At 35.0% G+C, this 25,614-nt stretch overlaps 1 protein-coding gene across 7 annotated transcripts in view; it reads left to right on the forward strand.

Annotated features, from left to right (window-relative positions):
- Positions 1-25,614, forward strand: part of RUNDC3B (RUN domain containing 3B) — a gene marked incomplete at its 3' end in the record, with an annotated part of 118,094 nt that overhangs the window by 13,347 nt on the left and 79,133 nt on the right. For 4 of the 7 annotated variants that reach the window (XM_081147619.1, XM_081147616.1, XM_081147621.1 and 1 more), the window contains exon 2: positions 7,055-7,170. In XM_081147619.1, the coding sequence (XP_081003745.1) occupies positions 7,055-7,170 (116 nt within the window). Of the gene's footprint in view, positions 1-7,054; positions 7,171-25,085; positions 25,137-25,614 lie in introns of all 7 variants that reach the window. The other 3 variants (XM_081147617.1, XM_081147618.1, XM_081147615.1) reach the window with 1 other exon arrangement.

The following is a 25,614-nucleotide window of genomic DNA, read 5'->3' on the forward strand; positions in this document are numbered from 1 at the left end:
GAATTATCTGGCTTTGGGGCAAGGGTTGGTGTGGTAGCTTTGTTTCAGGCAGAAGTGCTGCCGTAGGCCCTTGTTCTTTTGCTGAGCCCTTCCCTCACAGAGTCGGCAGTCAGGCACCATATCTGAGTCTCCTGACTAACACTGTTCACTCTACTCTGGTGATTCCCTGAGATACCGCCCTACCCAACTTGTAGGCCCAAGCCACTTCAAGTGACTTTTCCATATAAACCTGTTTTGGCTCATGCTGCGGATTTCCTCCAAATCCCTCAAACAATCACAAACCCCAAACAAGGAGCATCTGATCTCAGTGTTCTTCTCTTGCTAAGTGTCCCCAGGCCAGCATAGTGGTAGTCTGCCTCAGCAGCTTGGTCTCTCCCAGTTGGCACCTTGACGCCCAGCAGAAGTAAGCAGCCATTTGCAGATCACTTATAGCTCATACCAAGTGACTCTGGGCAGGGTACATGCAGGCTGACCTTGGCCTGCATCTCCCGGGAGGCCCGAGAGCCAGTGCACTCAGTGGACAGCTTTAGACCACACTGGAGCTCCACCCAACCACCTTCACTAGCAATATATTCAAGGGGAGGACTGACTCATCAGGCACCAGAGCCCCACTTGTCCTGTTCTGTGGGGTCAGCCCCTGCACAGTAGCTCCTCTGCTGTAGTTGAGGCCAGTCCTTGCCCCAATTGTCCTGGGGATAAGTCTCTCCCATTTATGTGCCAACAGCAATCAAGGTTCAACTACAGTAGGAGGGTGCACACAGCCCACACAGGTGGCATACTCCCCAGCTTGGGTGACTGGGAAAGCTGTGCCACTGGGCCCTACAGGACACCTACTATATAAGGCTACTCCACCAAGTCTGGGAGATGTAGCAGCTCTACCTAATACATAGAAACAAACAAAGGGAAGTAGCCAAAATGAGGAGACAAAGAACCATATCCCAAATGAAAGAACAGAACAAAACTCCAGAAAAAGAACTAAATAAAGTGGGGACAAGCAATGTACCAAATGCAGAGTTCAAAACACTGGTTATAAGTATCCTCAATGAACTTAGTGGAAGAGTAGATGAACTCAGTGAGAACTTCAACATAAAGATAGGAAACATAAAAATGGAGAGAGAAAACATAAAAAGAACTGATCAGAAATGAAGACTGTGATAACTGAAATGAGGAATACATTATAGGGGACTGACAGTGGAGTAGATGAAGCAGAGGCTCAAATAAATGATTTGGAAGATCAGAACAGCAAAAAGAAAAAAGAATTTTAAAAAATGAGGATAGTTTAAGGGACCCTTGGGAAAACATCAAGCATACCAACATTCACATCTTGGGGGTGCTGGAAGAAGAGAGTAAGGAACTGAAAGCCTACTTGAAAAATAATTACAGAAACTTTCCTACCCTGGTGAAGGAAATAGACATATAAGTCCAGGAAGCACAGAGAGTCCCAAACAGGATGAACCCAAAGATGCCCATGTCAAGACACATCATACTTAAAATGCCAAAGGTTAAAGATACAGAGAAAATCTTAAAAGCAGCAAGACAAAAGCAGTTAGTTACCTATAAGGGAACTCCCATAAGACTGTCGGCTGTTTCTCAGCAGAAACTTTTTAGGCCAGAAGGGATTGGCACAAAATATTCCAAGTGACAAAAACCAGGGACCTACAGCCAAGATCACTCTACCCAGCAAAGCTATCATTTAGAATTGAAGGACATATAAAGAACTTCCTAGACAAGAAAAAGCTAAAGGAGTTTATCATCACCAAAATGTTATAAAAAATGGTAAAAGGTCTTCTTTAAGAAGAAAAAAGATAAAAAATATGAATGATAAAATAGAAATAAAGACATGTATCAACAATTACTTTAAATGCGAATCGGTTAAATGCTCCATTCAAAAGACATAGGTGGTTGAATGGATAACAAAACAAGACCCGTACATATGCAGACTACAAGGGACTTGCTTCAGATTGAAAGACACACAGAGACTGAAAGTAAAGGGATAAAATAAGATATTTTATGAAAATGGAAACAAAAGCTGGAGTAGCAATACTTATACCAGACAAAATAGACTTTAAAACAGAGACTACAACAAAAGACAAAGAAGGACCCAGCAATTCTACTTCTGGGTATTTATCCAAAGAAACCTAAAACACTAAATTGAAAAGACATGTTCATTGCAGCATTATTTACAGTAGCCAAGATATGGAAGCAACCTAAGTGTCCATCGATGGATGAATGGATAAAGAAGCATTGCATATATACAGTGAAATATGACTCAGCCATAAAAAAAAGAAATCTCCCCATCTACAGCAACATGGGTAGACCTAGAGGGTATTGCACTGAGTGAAATAAGACAGACAAATGCCGTATGATTTCACTTATATGTGAAATCTAAAAAACAAATGAATAGGCATATCACAAACAGGCTGATAGAGAACTTTTTGATGGCTGCCAGATGGGAGGAGGTTGGGGGGAATGAGTGGAAAAGGTGATGAGATTAAGAAGTACAAGTTGGTAGTTACAGAACAGTCATGGGGATGTGTAAAGTACAGCATAGGGAATATAGTCAGTAATATTGTAATAACTGTATGGTGTTAGATGGATACTAGATTTATGTAGTGATCACTTCATAAGTTATATAAATCTCTAATCACTGGGTTGTGCATCTGAAACTAATATAATATTGTACATCAACTGTAATTGAAAAATTAAAAATATTTATTAAAAAAGAACAATTATAAGACCTTTTTATGTAAATTTTTGATTTTTCAAGTTCTTATGTAAAAGCTGTTACTTAGACAATTTGGTATTTTTAGACATTCATCAGATTGTCATTATTTGAAAATCAGTCCTCTTCAAGAAATAGATGACTAATGTTAACATCATCATTATCAGGAAATAGATCGGCATCTGTGTGATATTTTTTAGATGTATTAAAATTCGTTTTACAGATTTGGTTTTTATAGCACATCTTAGCTACTTACTGTCTTATAGAGGAAAAGATTCTCATTATTCTGGCATTGTGGAGCTAGCTACGTGATTCTAGAGAAGTGTTGAGTAGGAAGACTTGACTAGCTAGAAGTAAAACATAGGCTTAAGAATCTAATTAGCCTTTTTGAAATTTAGGTTTGTGTTGGTAGGAGAAGAGTGGTATAAATGATGAAACAAAGCTGGGAAATACTCTTTTTCTAAATTATTAATTTTGATATATTATACATTATTTAAACTGCTTTTTCACCCTGAACATATCTTTCTTCTTGGAAATAACAGAAATTCTGTGTAATGATGTATTTTGTGATATTTGGATTTTGGCTTTGTTTTAGTTCTTAGAGAGGTGTTGAGTTAAAAGTAATTTAGTGCCCTGAGACTCACCATCTTAGGTTTTTGTCATGCAGATTTTTCTTTTATAGGAATATAAACTACTGATAACATGATAAAAAGACTCCTATATTATTGACTACTGATTGATCTGTATATGGCTCTGGATGCTACAAAAAATATATTTGTTGCTCTCCATGGCTGCTTTTTTCCATTACATTTTACAAAGTAGATCATTTGTTAGGTAATTTTGTATTATTTCTGAAGGACAGTGGTGACTAAAATCTTATCAGGCTGTTACAGGCGGTTGAATTCTAACCTAGCTCCTTTGATGAAATAAGCACTTTGTTAGTTTTATCTTTTTAAATTTATTTCACCAATGTGCATTAATATCTTAGGTGCTATAATTTTCTAAAGCAGTAGGTTACTCCTACTTTGAATGTGATTGCAGAGTCAGCTTTCCTACTCCATTCTACCTAAAAAAGATGACAGAGAAACATTCAGGCATGCAGAAGTTTCCCCCTAAAGGTGGAGGTGAAGACTGTGTGGTTTTTGTTTATTCGTTTTAGGAATACTTCTCAGTTTATATCTTACTGAATAAAAATATTGTACTTATTTATTCTTATTAAAAGTTTGCTGAGGATTTGCAGCATTTTTCTCATGTGTTATCAATGAAATGGACATGTGAAACAAAAAAGGACTTTTCAAGTCCCTCTTTAATCTGGTTTCTGTTTACCTTTTTGTTTCTATTCATCTGGTCATACATTACATCTACTGTTTCTCTGACTGACTATGTTTCTGGTACAAGTGGCCAGCTTCATCAGGGTTACTTTCTAGATGTCTCCCCCCCCCTCCCCAATAGCTTCCTCCACTGAACTCCAGTTTTTGTTGTAGATAGATTAATGTTTAACTACATTGTACTATCTCAACCTTTCTCAGTCAGGGTTATTCGTCAGAACCAAAGAAGAATGAAAATTATTTGAGTAACTATTTTCTTAACTTTCTTAAGGATATAATAATTACTATCATTCTATTTGTATAAGATAAAAGTAATTTCATTACAGACAAAGAATAATTTAGAGTAGTGGTTCTCAAAGTGTACTCTTGGACCCAGACCCTTTCAGAGGTCTGAAAGGTCAAAATTATTTTCTTAACAATTCTAAGACGTTGTTTGCTTTTTTGGTTCCTAGTCTTTACCAAGTGAATTTTGGAGTTTTCCAGAGACTGCATGGTATATGTTAGAATAGACTGAATACAGAAGCAGATATGAGAATCTAGTTATCTTCTGTTAAACACAATGTTAAAGATATTTGCAAAGATGTAAAACAGTGCTGTTCTTGCCATTTTTTGTTTTGGAAAATATAGTTTTCAATAAAATATATTATCTATGCTAACATGTAATGGGTTTATTTTGTTTGTAATTAATAAATCAGTCAGCCCACACTTTGCAGAGTTCCAATATGCACTAATTTCAGTTACCACAATTAAATAATACCAGTTTCACATCATGGTTCCAATGGGAATATTATTGTATGTTAACTGTGAGTAATTGCATAAAATAAAATTTTGCTGCTAGTCTGTAGATCACTATGTAAATTACAAATACAGGTCTTGAACAGTGACCAGTCACATCAGTTCTTTCAAAGTCTGTCTAGGACTAGTCACTATGCACCTCTTATTAGTTTATGCACAGAAATCAAAGCCTGTAGCTGTGTTGCCTTCTTGTCTCTTGGTGGTAAACCCACATGTTGCTTTATGAAAATAAATTATTGAGAGTGGTTGGCCAACAGAGATGAAAATATGGCAAAGAAATGGAAAGTGATAACGCTAGAAGTGAAATTTGAATTAGACACAAATGGAGTTATGGAAGAAATAGCTGGGAATATTGACACTGCTGCTGTTCAAGAGAATTTAGATATGCAGCCAGAGAAACTTATTAAAGGCAAACATATAGATATAAAGGAGTAAAGTGGTTGTGACAAAAGGGTGAAGATGTCCCAGAGGAAGAGACATTGACAAACCACTTCACAATATAGGGCCTCTGAGAGAGTGTCACAGCTTTGACAGTGCAAAGGATAAAATGTTGGAAACTGATTTAAACTTAGAAGGGCATATGACAATTTGCTAAGGTATAGGAAACATGCTCATTCCTTATTTTAAGTTGTACAATGAGAAGAAGACAAGCACTGTTCAAACTGCTTTTTATTAGTTTCAGGTGTACAGCACAGTGTTCAAACTGCTCTTGATAAGTCTTTTTCAAAGTAAAACTTTCTCAGTGTTTCTAATGTTTTAAATTACAGTGCACTAAATAAATGTTTTACTATTTTTTCATTTCCCTATACATTATTACTGGCAGTGAGAGCTTAAGGTTTCGACAAAAATTTGTAAAGGTCACAAGACAATTGTAATTCTTTCCATTAATTATTAAGATCACTCTGCATGGTTTCAGCTTGCATAGTCATTTTTATGGTTCTGCCCTACTGTGCAAATTGAGGGCTGCCTGAATTTAAAATTTGTCTCAGTTTAATTTTTAATATATAAAATATAATTTCTAATGGATGTACATATAAACAAATCTCTTTATATTTCCCTTTATACTTGTCTTCTATATTTTATGTCCTGATTAAATAGCATCACCAACAAACCTAAAACCGAAGAAATAATTTGTATTACTTTATCCTCCTCATAGTTTACATTTCTCATTATTTAACAGCCCTCATAGTTATTCGCTTCTCTTTACACCTCCCCCCCCCCCCAGTTGTCTTTACTTAGATACTCACCTATTACTCTTTATAGGGTATGACTATAAGGGGATAGCATGGGATGACAGAACTGTTCTGCATCCTGATTTTGATGGTGATTACACAAATGTATACATGTTAAAAAATCATGAACTTTTTTTTGGTCTCGGCATGTAACTGTTTCTTTCACTTTCTTTCAAAATAGGGCTTACAAATAAATCAACAAGTACTAAGTACAATGTTTGAGGCATTGACCTCTGTGCTAAGAAAGATATAAACGTGCAGAAGATATGTTTTTGCCCTGAAGGAATTTATATTTTAATAAGATAAAGATAAACAGCACAAATAACAGCAGTAAGATAAATTGTAGCTGTCTCTGAAGAGAGATACAAACAAAATACTAGTTTGTGCTAGGAATATGTAGGAAGATAATCCTTCACTGAAGAGATGGCATCTGAGTTGAATCTTGGAAAATGTGTTGATTTTTGGCAGCTAAAAATAAAGACAACGGACATTATGATGAGAGGGGATAATATAGCACACTTTACGGAGTTTTAAGTTTTCCTATTTATAGCTCATAAAAACTTCAGATGTACACATCATGAACACTCACATCCAATTTTATTAAATGTTGTGCTTCAAAACTCTTAAAAGCATTTTTGGTCTGATGCTCAAATTTCTTAGAAGTAGTAGTATGGCTTTTGAGTATTTTGGAGTTAATAATTTAGGTCATTTTTTATTCTGATTTTAATGGCTGAGGGGACAGTGAGCTATTCCTGTGTTAGTATAGTCAACAGACAGTAAATATATAAATGAAAAGCCTGATATTTCTGTAAAATTCTCTGTTTACATAGTAAATTTGAATAGAGGGAGTTTTGAAAATATATTGTCTTATAAAGTATTTCTGTAAAACTTCCCCAAATTCTTTCCTCCCATTTTTCATACTTGGGTGAATGAATCAACTCTGCTTAAAAACAACAATAATCTTCTTTTTTTCATAGGTTTTCTGTAAAGACCCTGATTGATCGGTCCTGTTTTGAGACAATTGATGATTCTTCTCCTGAATTTAACAATTTTGCAGCTATTTTGGAACAGATTCTAAGTCACCGGCTAAAAGGTAATAGCACTAATGTATTATTTATCTCCCAACAGCTCTCTTTTTAATAAGCTTGAAGTTTTATAAATTATACAGTCTGGTGTGATTTAGATAGCAGCCATCCCGAATTATGAGAAACATAAAAGTGATTTTAGAATGCATAATCTTTTGGCCTACATTCCTGGAAAAGAATCTCTATTCTCTGATTTATACCCATTTCCGGAATGGATTAACAATACTGAGTGTATACTTTGAAACTCTTATTTATAGTCGTGGTAAACTCTGATTCATTAGGTTTTTTTCATTAGAAAAAGAACATATGTACAACAAAATGAGTCAGTATGAGAATTTATAAGAAAAGGGTTAAATAATGTCCTTAGATATTAACTCTCCAATACTAACTCCAGATGTGAGTAGAATGTGTAACTTCCATAAATTTACTATACTGAAGATTACTTTAAAACGTTGTTTTGGTTTTTTTGTTGTGAAGTATGTATAATGAATATACAGAAAAGTATATACAATATATGGGTTGATCATGGAAATAATTATAAACTCCCAATCTCCCACTCCCCTGTTCCCTTACTCTGAGATACTCTCACATGATCACAACCTTTTCCCTTCCCCCAGGATAACCATTATCCTGATTTGGAGAAAAATAATTTCCTTACCCTTGTGCGGTTCCCAGAACCCCTTTCCTTGGGATATTCACATACATTTTCATGAATGAGTTTGGCTTATAATTTCTTTTTCATATGGTATTTTTTGGGTTTTGATATCAGGGTTATACATAAAATGAGTTAAGGAGTGTTTCCTCTTTGCCTATGTTTTGGATGAGTTTGTGTAAGAATTACCTGTGTGAAAGTTTAGCAGAATTTTCTAGTAGAGCCTCTTGGGCTTTAAATTTTTCTTCACACGTATATTTTTTTACTATCATTTAAAAAGCTACTCATTCAAGTTCTTTAATGTCATAAGACTATTCAGGTTTGGTAATTTATAATTTTCTAAAAATTAGGTTGTTCATAAATCATGTTCTTGTAACCTTATATAGTCTTACTAATTTTAAAAAATCTACTTGTATCAATTACCAACACAGTTGTGTATTAAAATCTCTTTCTGAGATAGTGGATTTCTCTATATCTCCTTATAGATCTGTAAATATTTCCTTTGTTTTTGAGACCATGTTCTTAAGGCACAGAAATTTAAATTTATTAAGAATCCCTGATAAATTGAAACTTTAATCATTATAAAGTGACCCTTTCTTACTCTTTTTTTTTTTTTGGTATTAAAGTTTATTTTGTCTGTCCTTAATATAAATAAATCAACATCTTTTGTGTTTAATATAAAAAATAATGATTGTATTAATTTCCACATGCTAGGAACAGAATCACTTTCTATAAGTAATTAAAATGAAAGCTTAAAATGAAAGGTAGCCCATCTCTAAAGGTTACTAGATGGTATTTTAATCAATTTACAAAGAAGCATCTAGGCATTAATTTGTTTGCTTAATTTCTACTTCATTAAACTTGGGAATCTTTGAAAAACTTTTTAGCAGTAAGTAAGTTAAAAAGAGGTATGTAAAAGAGATGCTCTTTTTTGGTTTTCTTAAAATAAATCAGTAAATACATTTACATCAGAAACATAAATCTCAAAATATAAAAGGAAAGATGGGAGCTATATCCTTTCAGAATTATAAAATATTTTTAATTGAAAATATAGATCTGTAAAATATAGCTGGTAATATCAAGACATTATGTAGAATAAATCTTAGTAATAACAATTTATCACATTAATTCTGTAATCTAGTCTTTCTAAAGGAAACTTGATCATTGGATGTTTTCACTTAAGTTTTTATTATCTTTATAATCTTAATGGTATAGTTTCAAATCAGTAATCTGTTTTGGTAATATAACTTGTGAAAATCTCAAATTTAATCTGAAGGTTAATTCTATTCTGTGCTTTTTGATGCTAAAATCAACAAATTTTACTCTTAAGTGTTTATTGAATCACAGTTTAGCAGTCCTTTGGGCTTATAAAAAAAGGGTTGAATTTAATTACATGGAGGAACAAATTCTGAATTCAGTCAACCCTTTGCAGTTTAAAATGGGGTCCACATACTCACTAATGCTTTTCTGTTAGAAGTTGATTATTTTCCATTTAAAAATGGTTATTTTTTTCTTATGTGTGCTGTTCTGTGTTTCTTAAATTTTCTGCCATTAATATGTTACCTTTTATTAAAAAGTAAGTTTTTATAAAAGCAAAGGATCTCAGAGTATTTTGAGATACTGCCATGGTTTCTATATTGTGTGGTGATTATATTTTTACATTTTATTTATAAATTGATAAATAATTCCTGACTAAAAAACACATGTAATACAGTAGAGCTTGATGTTTCTAATGTTCACAGTTTTTTTCATCAGAAGATCTCAATTCTTGTAATATACCACTTAACGTAAAATTCACTCACAAAATACATAAACAACTGTCAACAGAAAACAATTAGGCCATGTTGAGATATCCATGCTGAATGATCAGGTAGACTCTCTACCACATGAAAGGACCCCTTCTGCACACCTGCCTGCCACCTTGAGTCATGCCTCAGCAGAATATAGATCATAGACCTTTAGAATTACTTCTAACACTGAATGTTACTTCTGAGAACCCAATGAACTACTATGTTGAAAATAGAATCTCTATTTGATTTATGGTTAAGAATTCCACTAGTATGACTAAGGCAGTAAGAAAGATGATACTATGAGATGTGTGTTAATTTTTTAACACAGGTAAAATTAATCTAGGTAAGAGTAATAATTCAAAACTTTAAAAAAACATTTCTTGTAGGGTGGGGGAATTGAGCAAAAAAGAGAAAAAACTCATGGACATGGACAACAGTGTGGTGATTGCAGGCGGGGGAGGGGAAAAAGGAGGTGGGAAGAGGTGAAGGAGGGTAGAGAGGGATAAATGGTGATGGACAGAGACTTGTCTTGGGATGGTTAATGCACACTACAGTGTACAGGTGATGTATTGTAGAATTGTGCACCTGAAACCTGTATAATTTTGTTAACCTATGTCATCCCAATAAATTCAGTAAAAAATTGCTTTAGATTAAGAATTATAAATATAAGTAAATAAAATAAAAACATTTTTTGTAGATCAACTATATGGTGAATGTTATTAATATATATGTGAATCATGAAATGATCTATAACTTTCAAGAGAAGGCATTTTAGAGATTCAAGTGTTTAGAGACTTCCATATAGTATTTCACATTTTTTAGTATTCTAATATGTAGCAAATTGCTCTTATTTTTGGAGAAGTTACATGATTATTTTTGGAGCAGATAGTACACTGTGTTCACTTAGAATTTAGTTATATAACAACTAATTTTTCCAGGTACAAATTTAAAATGTATAACTTCATGGGTTTGTAAGATTTACTTTTCTTCAGCTACTTTTTATTTTTGAAAGTAAAGGGCATTACGTTTAATTACTAATTTTTTTCCAGAGAAAGATAAAACCTAGGCACAATATAGGCTATGCTGACATAGATAAAGTGGAGAGCTGAAAACAGTTATCTGTGTTACCCTAAAAGTCCCATTATTGAAGAAAAGGAGTCTTTTAAAATCACATCCAGTAATCTTGTTTGCAGTAATACTGCAATAAGGTGGTGGTCTTATTTTTCTGGAATATGGCTGAGAATTAGGCATTAATCACAGAATATAGAATTCAAAGAATTTAGGTCATCAGTTTATTTTTTAATTTTTCAATTACAGTTTACATTTAATGTTATTCTGTATTAATTTCAAATGTACAGCATAGTGGTTAGACAATCATGTACTTTACAGAGTGGTCCTCCTGATGTTTCAAGTACCCACCTGGTCCAATACATAGTTATTACAATATTATTAACTGTATTCTCTATGCTGTAATTTATATCTCTGTGAGTGTTCTGTAGCTACCAATTTGTACTTCTTTTTTATTTTATTTTATTGATTTTAGAGAGAGGAAGAGAGAGGGAAAGAGAGATAGAAACATCAATGTTGAGAGAGAATCATTGATCAGCTGCCTTCTTCATGCCCCCTGCTGGGGATCGAGTCTGAAATCCGGGCATGTGCCCTGCCCAAGAATCAAATTGTGACCTCCAGGTTCATGGGTGGACGCTCAACCACTAAGCCACACTGGCTGGACCAATTTGTACTTCTTAATCCCTTCACTTTTTTCATCCAGTCCACCCAAACTCCCTTTCCTCTGGCAACCGTCAATCTATTCTCTGTCTATGAGTCTGTTCCTATTTTGTTTGTTTGTTTTGTTCTTTAGATTCCACATATAAGTGAAATCATATGTCTTTCTGTCTGACTTATTTCACTAGCATAGTACCCTCTAGGTCTATCTATGCTGTCAAAAAAGGTAAGCTTTAATTCTTTTTTATGGCTGAGTAGTATTCTATTTGTATAGCTTTTTTTATCCACTCATCTATTGATGGCACTTGGGTTGCTCCATGTCTTGGCTATTGTAAATAATGTTGCAGTGAACATGGGGGTACATATATTCTTATGAATTAGTCTTTTGGGTTTCTTTGGATATATTCCCAGAAGTGGAATCACTGTGTCGTAAGGCAGTTCCATTTTGAATTTTTTGAGGAACCTCTGCACTTGTTTTCTGTAGTGGTTGCACCAATCTCCATTCCTACCAACAGCTCACTTTTCTCTACATCCTCGCCAACACTTGTTTGTGGATTATTATTGATGATGGCCATTCTGACGGGTGTGAAGTGGTATCTCCTGGTTTTGATTTGCATTTTGCTGAAGATTAGTGATGTTGAAAACTTTTCATATGTCTATTGGTCATCTAGGTGTCTCCTTTGGAGAAGTGTCTGTTCAGGTCTTCTGGTCGCTTTTAATTGGATTGTTTGTTTTTCTGGTGTTGAGTTATATGAATTCTTGGGTATTAACTCCTTATTGGATGTATCATTGGTGACTAGCTTCGTGCATTCACTAGGTTGTCTTTTTGTTTTATTGATGGTTTCTCTTGCTGTGGAAAAAAACTTTTTAGTTTGTTGTAGTCCCGTTTGTTTATTTTTTCTTTTGTTTCCCTTTTCCAAGAAGATATATCAGAAAAAAATATTGCTAAGAGAAATGTCTAAGATTTTACTGCCTATGTTCTCGTCTAGGAGTTTTATGGTTTTAGGTCTTATATTTAAGCCTTTAATCTATTTTGAGTTTATTCTTGTATATGGTGTAAGAAGGTGGTCTGTTTTCATTTTTTGAACTTTTATTTTAAAGCATAATCTTTCTTTCGACTCTACTCCCACCTCTTCTACTAAAAGCCAAAGTAAGTACTGAATACATAAGTGGGATGTCTTGTTGAAGCAAGTCAAGGAAATCAAGCATTTTGCCTGCTCAGCAGCAATTGCACATACACACACATACTCCCCCAAAGCCCCAATACTGCTTTCCGGAACTCCACAGCACCACTTCAGGTAGCACCATAGATAATAGATTGAAAATCACTACTCTAGTCTCTCTCCTACTGAAGCAATCCACTTAATGATATTTCTAACTAGTGGATATGCAGACTTTGTGTTAACACTTCTGATATTTTTGAACTTGGAAAATTCTATGCATTTGAAGCCAAACTATCTAACTGTGCTTTCTGCCACTTTTCTAAAATGTGAGGTGAATAAATATTAAAATTTTGCTATTATATAACCCTTCCCCCCTTTTTTTAATTCTAGGTAAGGTATCCCTAGTTTCTTCAATCTTCTGAAACCACCATAATCTTAGTTATCCTTCTGTTTTATCACTGGTTTATTCGTATTGCTCTGAAAATCTCATACATAGAATTGAGTAAAGTGCTTCAAATAGGTTGACCTTTGTCTTAGTCAGAACTTCAGATTACATTGACATTTGATCCCACTTCACTCTTTTGGTTCTTACTGAAATTAAGGCCAAGTAAAATCCCAAGGTGTTTAAAAATTGAACTATTGTTTATCTTATGTTTTAGATTCTCTAAATTAGTTGCCTGAGCTCAAGTTTAATAGGTATAAATGCAATATTATTTCCTTTATCATCCACTCTTTAGAGATGGAGGAGATGGTTATAAAAATGAAATTTAGGAGGAATTCTACTTGCAGGAAGATGAAATTGACATACTTTTCCCTATTTCTCCCATAAGTATAACCAAAGCCACTGGACATTTTATATATATAAAAGACTCTGAAAGGTAGAGAGAAGAAGAACGATTGTCTAGGGACCTTAGGACCTTAGGAATGACATGATAGGGTTTCCTTGGATTTTTTTTGGTTGCATTATATATCTAAAATAGGCTATTGGATTATATAAGCCAGTAGACTGCAAATGTCTATGGGCATCCAAAAAAAAGAACAACCCCCACAAAAAAACAGTTGCTCCACAAGGACCTCCTCTCTAGCTAAAAGACCAGGAATAGAACAACCTAACAAAGACTGAAAACTTTAGACAGTATCTGCTCTACTTTAGCCAAATACAACAGCAAAACTAAGGCCAGAAAAGGCTAATTGGAGAACCTAGAATTCCATCGTCATTAAGCTATAACAAAGTATCCCAATACTACCATCAGAGTGGTGTCAGAGAAGGCCAAGCAGAGAGCTGGGCTTCTTCCCTCCTGGTTGGTTGTGAGCCTTCTCTCCCATCTACCCCCACATTGTGTCAGTGGGGAGTCTGGACTTTCATTCCCACCCAGCAGTAATGAGGTGCCACTTTCCTGCCACACTGAGATTGTGTCAGAAGAGACTGTTGGAGAGTTATATTTTTCACTATCACCCAGCAGTTATGAGGCTACCCCCAAGGGCATTGTCAGTGGGGACCATTTGGAAAACCTAGATTCCCGCCTCCACTCAGCAGTAACGAGGAACCCCCTCAGGCGTCATTGGAGGCCAACTGGGAAACTTAGGCTTCTCCCTCCACTTGGTAGTAACGAGGTGGTACCCCACACCCCACCCCATCCTCTTCCCCTTCCCCTGACAGAGCAGTGTTATAGAAAGCCAGTTAAAACAGAAGGTTTAAGTAAGATCTAAAGTCTTATAACAATACAAACAAGTTTCATACGAAGATCATTTGTCATACCAAACCAGGAAAATCTCAAATTGCATAATAAAAGACCAAAGATGTCAACACTGTGATGATAGAGGTGTTTGAATTCCTGACAAAAATCATAAAATAGTCATGATAAAAATGTTTCAATGAGCAATTACAGCATACTTAAATGAAAAAACCTCAGCAAATAAATAGAAGGTATAAAGAAGCAGCAAATGGAAATTTTGATACAGAAAAATACAAAACCAAAATAAGAACCTCAAGTGGATGGCCTCAACAGGAAGACAGAGGTGAGAAAAGGAAGAATTTATGAACTGGAAAACAGAACAAAGGAAATTTCCTAATCTAAATAACAGACTAAAAATAATCTAAAAATACAAAATAGATGAAAAAAAATCAACAGAGCCTCAGGGACCTGTGGGACTATAACAAATGATCTAACACTTCAGTCATCAGAGACCTCAAAGGAGAGGAGGAAAAGGAAGGAACTGAAAATGTACTCAAGGAAATAATGGCTGAACATTTCCTAAATTTGGCGAGACATAAACATACAGATTCAGGAAACTGAGTGCATAACAGATAAATCCAAAAAAAAGCCATGCCAAGACACACACATCATAATTAAACCTTTGAGCAATAAAGACAAAGAAAAAATGTTGAAAGTAGCCAGAGTAAAACAACACCTTGTCTATAAGGGAAAGTTACATACCAATACCCATTATAGACATAGTTACTGAAATCCTCAATGGAATATTAACAAATCAAACTCTGGAAAGGAGAGATGTTTCAGTATTTAAAAATGAATTTGTATATTTTACTTTATTAACAGACTGAAGAATAAAAATTACATAATCACCTCAATAGATGCACACAAAAACGTGATATGATTCAATATCCATTCATGATTAAACCTCTCTGAAAACTAGGTATTAGAAGAGAACATCCTTAAAGGGCATTCTCTTAGTTTGTTTGGTTAGCTCTAACAGAATACCACAGACCGGTTGGCTTATAAACAACAGAATTTTATTTCTCACTATTCTGGACACCCGACAATCCAAGGTCAAGGGGCTGGTAGCTTCTGTGTCTGGTGAGGGCCTGCTTCTTGTTTCATAGACTACCATCTCTTCACTGTGTCTTCCCATGGCAGAAGGAATGAGGGAGCGTTTTAGGTTCTCTTTTGGGCCCTAATCCTATTCAGGAGGGCTCATGACCTAATTACCTCCCAAAGGATCCACCTCCAAACACTTTCACATTGAGAATTGGATTTCATCATCCCCTCATTTCTGTTGGGAGGACACAAATATTCAGTCTGTAGCAGTCATCTGCAGAAATCTACAGCAGGGTTTCTCAAGCTTAGTACTGTTCACATATTGGGATGGGATAATTTTTTTTTAAACTCAACACTTAAAATGTCCATTCTCTCCATATTGATCTAAAGATTCAATGCAGTCTTAAAGTCTTAGCAGGCTTTTTGTGTATGTATCAAACTGATCCTTTATAGATAAGGTTAGACAAAGTAACTAGAATAGGCAAAACAATTTCACAGAGGCCGAACAAAATTGCACACTCAAATCTGATTTCAGGAATTAACTGTCAAGATAGTGATTAAAACAGTATATTATTAGTGAAAACTTATATACATATAAATCAATGGAGTGGAATAGAGAGCTCAAAAATAGATACACACAGGTTTACTTGCTTAGTATTTGACAAAGATGAAAGTCAATTCACTGGTGAAATGATAATCTTTTTAAACGAACATTGCTGGAATAGTGGGATACCTTTGAACTTTGACCTGTACCTCACACCATACACAAGAATTAATTCAAAATGGATCATAGACTAAATATAAAATGTAAAAGTATACAATCTTAAACAAAAATACAGAACATCTTTGTTATATTCAATTAGGCAAACAGATTTTAGATATAACAATAGAAGCACATTATATAGAAGCAAAAAATAATAGAGTGGACCTCATCAAAATTTAAAACTTTTGTTCACAAGAAGATACTGTTAAGAGAATAAGACAAGCCATAGGCTGGGGAAAAAATAGTTGCAAATCTACATTTTAAAAAAATATATTTTTAAAATTTCTCAATTAGAGTTGTAAATCACATATTTGACAAAGGGCTTGTATCCAAAATATACGAAGAGCTATAAGAATGTAATAGTCGGAAAACAACCAACCATATTTAAAAATAGGCAAAAGATATGAATAGATACTTTACCAAAGAAAATATACAAATGGCAAAACACATAAGTTGCTCAATATATTTAGTCATTCAGGAAATGCAATTAATACCAGAATTAGGTGCTACACACTCATACCAAGTTCTGGCAGAGATGTGGGGATATTTGAATTCTCTATTGGTGGGAATGAATGCTAAATGTTTTCCCAGCAGTCTCACTCTTTTATTCAGGTGAAATGAAAACTTACATTTACATGAAGACCTGTTTATAGCAGCTTTATTTATCATCATTAAAAACTGGAAGCAGCCCGTGTCCTTCATTTGATGAGTGGATAAAACAATGGATATGTATCCATACAATGGACAAACTCAGCAATAAAAAAGACCTGTTTCTGCACAAAACAACATGGATGAATCTCAAATGTGTTATGCTAAATGAAAGACACGAGCCTCTAAAGGTTATATACTGTATGATTCCATTTATATGACATTCTTGAAAAGGCCAAATTATAGTATCAGAGAATAGGATCAGTAATTATCAGAGGTTAGAGGTTGGGAGGGTTGATTTTATAGTGTCCACATGAAGGAGTTTTTTTGGGTGGTAGAATTGTTATGTATCTTATGGTCCTGGTTACATGACTCCTTGCAAATTTATGTAAATTAAAAAATACATATTTATAATCCCCGCAAATTCTATTGCTTCCCATTAAAACATTTAAAAATCGGGAGGATCCCACTTTAATTGTAATACTTAAAATTCCTACTCTATCCTCAATTACTTTAGGAAGTTAGGTAGTTTTTTATAGCACAGAGTAAAAAGCAACCCAGGGAACTTTTACCATCACCTTCCACATTCTTCTTGACTAAATGTAACTCTTACTTTCCCTTTGCTTTGGAAATGAGTCATAGTATGCATTTCCTATTCTTTTTCAGGAGCAGATGCCTTAAATTGGCACTTCACATGTGCCTTCCTCTTTTTTCTTTTTTTACTTTGCCCTTTTCCCCTAACCTTTTCTATACATACATGCACTATTTATTCCATTTATTCTCTTATTTAGCAATCCATCTAGGCCCTGTGCTAGCATCTTAGGATACAAAGATTATTAAGGCATGTTTTGACATAAAACTCAGTCTTGGAGGGCAGAAGGGTGATACATTAACAAATAATGGTGTATAATAGTGTCATTGAGTCATAATAGAAGTATTAATGAGCATGATGTAGCACAAAGGGGTGAGTAATTCATTCTGCTTGGTTGGGTCAGGGAATGTTTTACACAGGAGAAAGCCATAAAAATGGCTCAAATGAAAGTTAAAATTTAATTCTTTAGAATGTCATCCGTGACTTTGGGCTAGGCAGTTTAAGAAAAATATGAAATTTAGCAGTAAAGTGATAAGAAACAATCTTGTAATCTTCAGCTAGGTGGTATGAAGATGGGATACAGTAGTAAATTTTATAAAGGTTTTGTGGAAAATAACTGATTAAAACAAAAATATAGAACAGCTTGAAACATCCAAGGTTATATGTAGGCTGGTAAATTTAGTTCAGTGTCTTTAAACTTGCATAGGGAGTAAAATTAACCAATTTAGAATATTGTAAGTTTAAGGTTCAGTAGTAAATAAGTAATTATGTAGTATCGTGGAAGACTACAAGACTATCAATTAGTGATGTACCACTTACTAAAGAAAAAGCTGATAAGTGTAATGAGACACTGCGTCAAATTTCCTGTGAATGAATGTGCTAATTACACTTATTAACATTGGGCTGCTGACTCACATTCAGTTTGATTTTGCCTTGATTTTGATAATTTTCCAGTTATACTTGTGCAGAGTGAGTTCTTCTGTTGTTGTTTTTAAATTTCTGTGCTTTGGCATCATCAGTCTTTTGCTTTGTCTTGACTGTACCAGGCATATTCCTGCCCTAGTTCACCGTTGCACTGGCTGTTCCCTCTGTATGAAAAACACTTCTAAATATCTGAGTGGTTAACTTTTCTAAGTCTTAACTTCTAACATATTTTGTGATTTACTAATTATGATTATCTTTCTTTATTGCCACTAAAATGTAAGCTTTGTCTGTTTTGTTCATTGATTGATCTCAGATCTGTAGAATAGTGCCTGGGATATGGTAGGCACTCAGTGACTATTTGTTAGAAAATAGAATTTCTGATGCAACAACAATAATCTCTGAGGTTTTTTTTCTTATAGCATTTGGAGTCAGACTCTTAAAATGAGTTAGAACCCTGTGACTTGACATTTTAGAATTACTTCAGTCCAACTGAACTATTATGATACCTAAGCATTTCTCAGGAACACTGGCTTGAACCTCAAAGCTCTTCCTGACTTAGATGATAAACAGTTACCTCCCCATGGGGCCACCTTTTGAAGTGTAGTGTAAACACTGTTAGAAACAATGGGTAAAGATAAACCTGTCCATTTGGCTTTTGAATTTTCTTTGTTAATTTTTGAAGGTTTTCCAACTTTTGATTCTTGGTTTGCACACAAAATGAGACTTGAATTGTTTCTGTAGTAACATATGAACACAGCTTACCCAATGAAAAGCCGTATACTCAGGCCAAAAACATGATTCAGTAGATAAGAAAGTGACTCTGGAGGTTACCAGAGTTTGGCTTTTAGACAATGGACAAGACCGCCACTCTGAGAAACACCCTTTTAAGTTATGTACTTGGAAACTTAGGAAAGCTTCACAGATTTTCCTAAATATAAGACCTAAAACAATAAATTACATAGAAGAAAACATAGCTGCTAAACTTATAGATCTTGGTCTTAGAAAGGATTTTATGAATTTGACCCTAAAGGCAAGGGAAGTAAAGGCAAAAATAAATGAATGGTACTATAACAGATAAAAAGCTGCTGCACCTTAAAAGAAACCATCAACAAAACAAAAAGGCAGCCAACTGAATGGGAGAAGATACTTGGAAACAACAGCTCTGACAAGGGGTTAATATCCAAAATATATAAAGAACTCATAAAACTCTACAACAAACAAACAATCCAAGTGAAAAATACACAGAGGATCTGAACAGATAACTTCTCCCAAGAAGACATATGAATGGCCAACAGGTATATGAAAAGATGCTCAACTTCACTAGCTATCAGGAAAATGCAAATCAAAACTACAATGAGATACCACCTCACATCTGTTAAAATGGCTACTATCAACCAGACAAGTAATAACAAGTGTTGGAGAGGGTGTGGAGAAAAAGGAACCTTCATTCACTGCTGGTGGGAATGTAAACTGGTTCAGTCACTATGGAAAACAGTATGGAGGCTCCTCAAAAAATTAAGAACAGAGTTACCACATGACCCAGCAATCTCTCTTCTGGGTATCTACCCAAAAAATTTGAAAACATGTATTCACAAAGATATAAGCACCCCTGCATTCATTGCAGCAATATTCATGGTGGCCGAAACATGGAGACAACTCAAGTGTCCTTTGATAGATGACTGGATAAAGATGTGCTACATATACTGTGGAATACTACTTAGCCATAAGAAAAGATGAATTACTGGCATTTGTGACAACATGGATGTATCTTGCAAATATCATGCAAAGTAAGTCAGGCAGAAAAAGTCTAGAACCATATGATTTCACTGATATGTGGGATATAAAACGGAAAGCAGCAAATGAACAATCAAGAAAAACAAACAGGTGCAGGTGGAAAGGGTCAGTGGGGGAAAGAGGGGACATCTGTAATATTTTGAACAATAAAAAACAAACAAACAACCCTATTTTAGAAAAACAACAACAAAACCCCCAAACACAAAAACTCATAGACACAGACAACCGTATGGTGGTTACCAGAGGGAAGGGGGAGGAGAGTAGTAAAGGGTAAGAGGGTCAATATATGGTGGCGAGTGCAGGTTTGACTTTGGGTAGTGGGCACACAGTGCAGTGTACAGATGATGTACCATATAATTGTACACTTGAAATCAATATAATTTAATTAACCAGTGTCGCCTCAGTAAATTTAATTAAAAATAATAAGTCGGCTGGTGTGGCTCTGTGGATTAAATGTCATCCCATGCACTAAGAGGTCACCGGTTCGATTCCTGGTCAGGACACATGCCCAGGTTTTGGGCTTGATCCCCAGTAGGGGGCATGCAGGAAGGAGCCAATTGACGTTTTTCTCTCATCAATGTTTCTATCTCCCTCTATCTTCCTCTCTCTCTAAAAAAAAAATCAGTAAAAACATATTTAAAATGATAATGAAATTTTAAAAATAAACATATAAATAAGTAATGTATATTTTAGGTAATTGTGTCAACAATAAATATATATTTAAAACAAAAATATATATTTTAAAACATTATATATATATATATGCAACTATGCTACGGATTTAAATTTTATATGAAAAATATTCATCCGGTTACACTGCATGTTTACTGTCTCGTCATTTTTCTTATTTCTGAGGCTGCTAGTGAAAACTCATAACCAACCGGGAAAACTGACTGACTGGCTTTAGATCTTGTCTATAGCCAAAGGAGTAGATCAGCATGAGGCTAAAGGGAACAGAGACATGCTGGGTCTAGGCAGATTTTTTTCTGGGACTGACCTTCTCATCTATAATATGAAAGAAGTGTTGAAATTTGACTGCAGATAATTTGGAATCTACTGGATTGTCATTTGGTCTGGGTGCTTCTGGTAGCTTATAACTGGCCTAGAGTGAGATAGTAAATTATGATTAAAGCAGTTAATACCTACATATAAGTGAAAATGTTTCACATTTAAAAATTTTCACATAGTGTTTCACAGCCAAGATCAAAATAATATGCATAACCAGGGCATAAGGCTAACATACTAACATAATTGACATCATTAAAATGTCCATACTACCCAAAGCAATCTATAGATTCAGTGCAATTCTTATCAACATACCAATGGTGTATTTCACAGAATGAGAACAACTTATTTCAAGAATTTATATGGAACCACAAAAGACCTTGAATAGCCACAGCAGTCTTGAGAAAGAAGAACAAAGTTGGAGGAATCACACTACCTGATATCAAACTATACTACAAGGCCATAGTAATCAAAACAGCATGGTACTGGCATAAAAAGAGACATATAGATCAGTGGAACAGCATAGAGAGCCCAGAAATAAACCCATGCCTTTATAATAAATTAATATTTGACAAAGGAGGCAGGAGCATACAATGGAGTAAAGACAGTCTATTCAATAAATGGTGTTGGGAAAACTGGACAGATACATGCAAAAAAATGAAACTAGACCATCTTCTTACACCATACACAAGAATAAACTCAAAATGGATTGAAGACTTAAAGGTTATACTCAAAACCATAAAAATCCTAGAAAAAAACATAGGCAGTAAAATAGCAGACATTTCTCATAGCAATATTTTGTGTGATATATCTCCTTGGGCAAGAGAAACAAAAGAAAAAATAAACAAATGGGACTACATCAAACTAAAAAGTTTGCACAGAAAAGAAAAACTTCAACAAAATGAAAAGACAACCCACTGAATGGGAGACCATATTTGCCAATACATCCGATAACGGGTTAATACCCAAAATCTATAAAGAACTTATAAAACTCAACACCAAAGAAACAATCCAATTAAAAAATGGGCAAAGGGCCTGAATAGACACTTCTCCAAAGAGGACATACAGATGGCCAATGGACATGTGAAAAGATGCTCAACTTCACTAATCATCAGAGAGATGCAAATTAAAACCACAATAAGATATCACCTCACACCTGTCATAATGGTTATCATCAGTAAATCAACAAACAAGTGCTGGTGAAGATGTGGAGAAAAGGGAACCCTTGTACACTGTTGGTGGGAATGCAGACTGGTGCATCCACTGTGGAAAACAGTATGGAGTTACCTTAAAACATTAAAAATGGAACTGCCTTATGACCCAGCAGTTCCACTTCTGGGAATTCATATGAAGAAACCTGAAACACTACTTCGAAAGAATATATGCACTCCTATGTTCATTGCAGCATTTAAAATAGCCAAGATTTGGGAGCAACCCAAGTGCCCATCAGTAGATGAGTGGATAAAAAAGCTGTGGTACATTTGCACAATGGAATACTACTCAGCCATAAAAAAGACGGAAATCTTACCCTTTGCAACAGCATGGATGGACCTGAAGGGCATTGTACTAAGTGAAGGAAACCAATCTGAGAAAGACAAGTACCATACAATTTCACTCATATGTGGAATAAAATGAACTAATAGGCAAAATAGAGCAAGACTTAGAAATAGAGAGCAGGCTGACTGCTATTGGGGGTGGAGGTACTGAGGTGTTGGAGGGATTGAGCAAAAAAGAAAGAGAAAAAACTCATGGACTCGGACAACAGTGCGGTGATTTCTGGGCGGAGAGGGGAGGAGGAGGAGGTTATGAGGGGATGAATGGTGATGGACAGAGACTTGATGTGGGGTGGCGAGCACACAATACAGTGTACAGAGGATGTATTGTAGAATTGCGCACCTGAAACTTGTATAATTTTGTTAACCATTGTCACCCCAATAAATTCAAAAGAAGGGGAAAAACCCTAATCTAGAAATTGAGTTTTATAATAGATTCAGTAATTATTTCCCACTTTATACCAGAGGTTGATTAAATCACAACATAAATCTGGATATGATATTTCTCATTCAATACATTTTTTTAAAGTAAAATTTTTTCTTTTTTTTTTTTTAATATATCTTTATTGATTTCAGAGAGAGGAAGGGAGAGGGAAAGAGAGAGAGAGATAGAAACATCAATGATGAGAGTCATTGATCGGTTGCCTCCTGCACACCTCCAGCTGGGGATCTAGCCTGCAACCCAGGCATGTGCCTTGACTGGAATCAAACCACGATCTCCTGGATCCTAGGTAGATGCTCAACCACTGAGCCATGCCCAGCCGGCCAGTAAAATTTTTTTCACTAAGATTTTCTTGGAAATTGTTTTTACTTTGATAACTTTTTGATAATATAAATGATTACAAAGAAGATACATAACTTTGTTTTCAGGGCAGAGATAATAAAATGTGGTTTAAACATTAAGAACTGGTATTAATTTTTTTCCATAGCCTAATTTTTATTAATTTTTAGTTAAATTATTGAGGTGACAGTGGTTAATATGATCATACAGGTTTCAGGTGTGAGTTTCTATATTACAAGATTTGTATATTGCACTGTGTGCCCACCACCCAAAGTCAAATCATCTTCCATCACCATATGTTAGGCCCCCTTTACCCCTGCCCCCGCTCCCTTCTCTCTGGCAACCACCACACTGCTGTTTGTGTTCACAAGTTTAAGTTTTATATCCCACATATGAGTGAAATCATATGGTTAATATTTGCAATGAAAAGCATTCTGGCCCGGCCGGGCGTGGCTCAGCGGTTGAGTGTCGACCTAGGATCCAGGCGATTGGGGTTCGATTCCCGGTCAGGGCACATGCCCGGGTTGTGGGCTCGATCAATGACTCTGTCATCATTGATGTTTCTATCTCTCTTTCTCCCTCTCCTTTCCTCTCTCTGAAATCAATAAAAATATAATTTAAAAAAAAAAAAAAGCATTCTGTTCTGATTTACATTTTAGTGCTGGGAGATTTTAATTTTTGTTTGTTGTCGTTGTAACAAGAGCATTATATTCTAATATGGGCTTCAACTGGGGTACCAATTTATAGATCCTTTTGGATATGTTTCAAAATTTAATATTTCTTTATGATGTTACAAGTAGAGGCTGGAGGACAGTGAATAGTAGAGACATAGATGTAGCCAATAGCACAACTGTATGTATCTTCTTCCTTTCATTTTCATACATTACTCACTGTGTTTGTTTGGTTTTGTTTGGTTTCAAAAAGGGTCTAAATATTTGGAAAGGTGTGGGACCATGTTCTAATTGGAGATTTCATTGTTCGGTTATGAGAGAAGAAAAATGTGACCTCAGAAATTTGGCTTTGGATTTTTCCTGTATAATTATATGAGGAATTTCCAAACAACATAGTCAGAATTTATACTACTTTTCCAGGTGGTGATTGTTAAACAATAATTGGAAGTTGCTGTAGGAAATAAAACAGTATTTTGCATAAAGTAATCATTTAGTCAATGGTTAAACTGAAGAACAATGTACCAAATATCTAAGTGCTGTTCTCATAATTCAGAACCATACAAACTTTAACTCTTCTTAGGCCCCCCAAAAAGAGAACTGCTCTTCAAAAGGAATTTGTTTATAACTTTTAGAAAAGTTAACAGTAAAAAAAGTGTTTATTTTTTAAGTTAAAAACTTTGATGCATATATAGTTCAGGAAGTAATTTTTCTAACCAAACTTATAAATTCTGGGGTGCGAATCTGGCAAATTTAGTCAAGCTGTTGCTCATTTTGCGTTCTGTCATCACCAGTTTAGTACACTTGGGAAAGAATGGTGGAAGGGGAAGTAAACAGGGAACAACTGATTCTTACTTATTTCTATGACTTACATACACCCTAGTCTCTACAGTATAGTAGGCTACAAGGGACCAGCTTCACTTATGTGCCAAGTGTATAGCTCATATTCATCCTACCCGAGTTTAGTGTTTACTGTGTCAGAATTATGTGTAGCCGTCTAATTTGGGCTATTCAGTTTGCAATTATAAACTTGATGGCAGGTTTCTTAAATATCTGTGTGTTGTTGTTGTTGTTTATTTTTTTTAAAGAGATTTCCCAAAGTTGCAGATGGCTGGCTCATCTCCAAATACCTCTTCAAGGTACTCTATGCTGGTGATGTCTCCCGCCACTGAGCTGCGCGGGAGCATGGAATTGACTTACTGGGGAGGGCTGTATCAGTTAAGTGATCTTTTTTAGTACATTGCATGGGTTTTGCAAAGCTTTCTGTTTTTGTTTTTCTTAATTTATAGGGCACAAGTATGCTTATGCTAATTTTTAAGTAAAATCTTGTCGTAAACACACATAATATAATCCATTTACTCTTATTCCTCTCCATGTGAACCCCCTCCATATTTCTATTAAGCTCCATGGTTTTAAGCACTATTTTATTAATAAAGTATATCTGTGTTATTTATATTTTATTAGAACGCTTAATGATATATGATTTATCTGTTATTTCCTCAATTTTGTAAGTGGTGTGTAATCATATTTGTATTGCATGCAAACCAGGGCCTCAGGGAAGCTGTGTGAATTTTCAAAAATCACTCAGTAAAACAAACATGAGCACTATCAACAATA

Source organism: Miniopterus schreibersii, assembly GCF_964146895.1.
Source record: "Miniopterus schreibersii genome assembly, chromosome: 9".
Classification (NCBI taxonomy): Eukaryota; Metazoa; Chordata; class Mammalia; order Chiroptera; family Miniopteridae; genus Miniopterus; species Miniopterus schreibersii.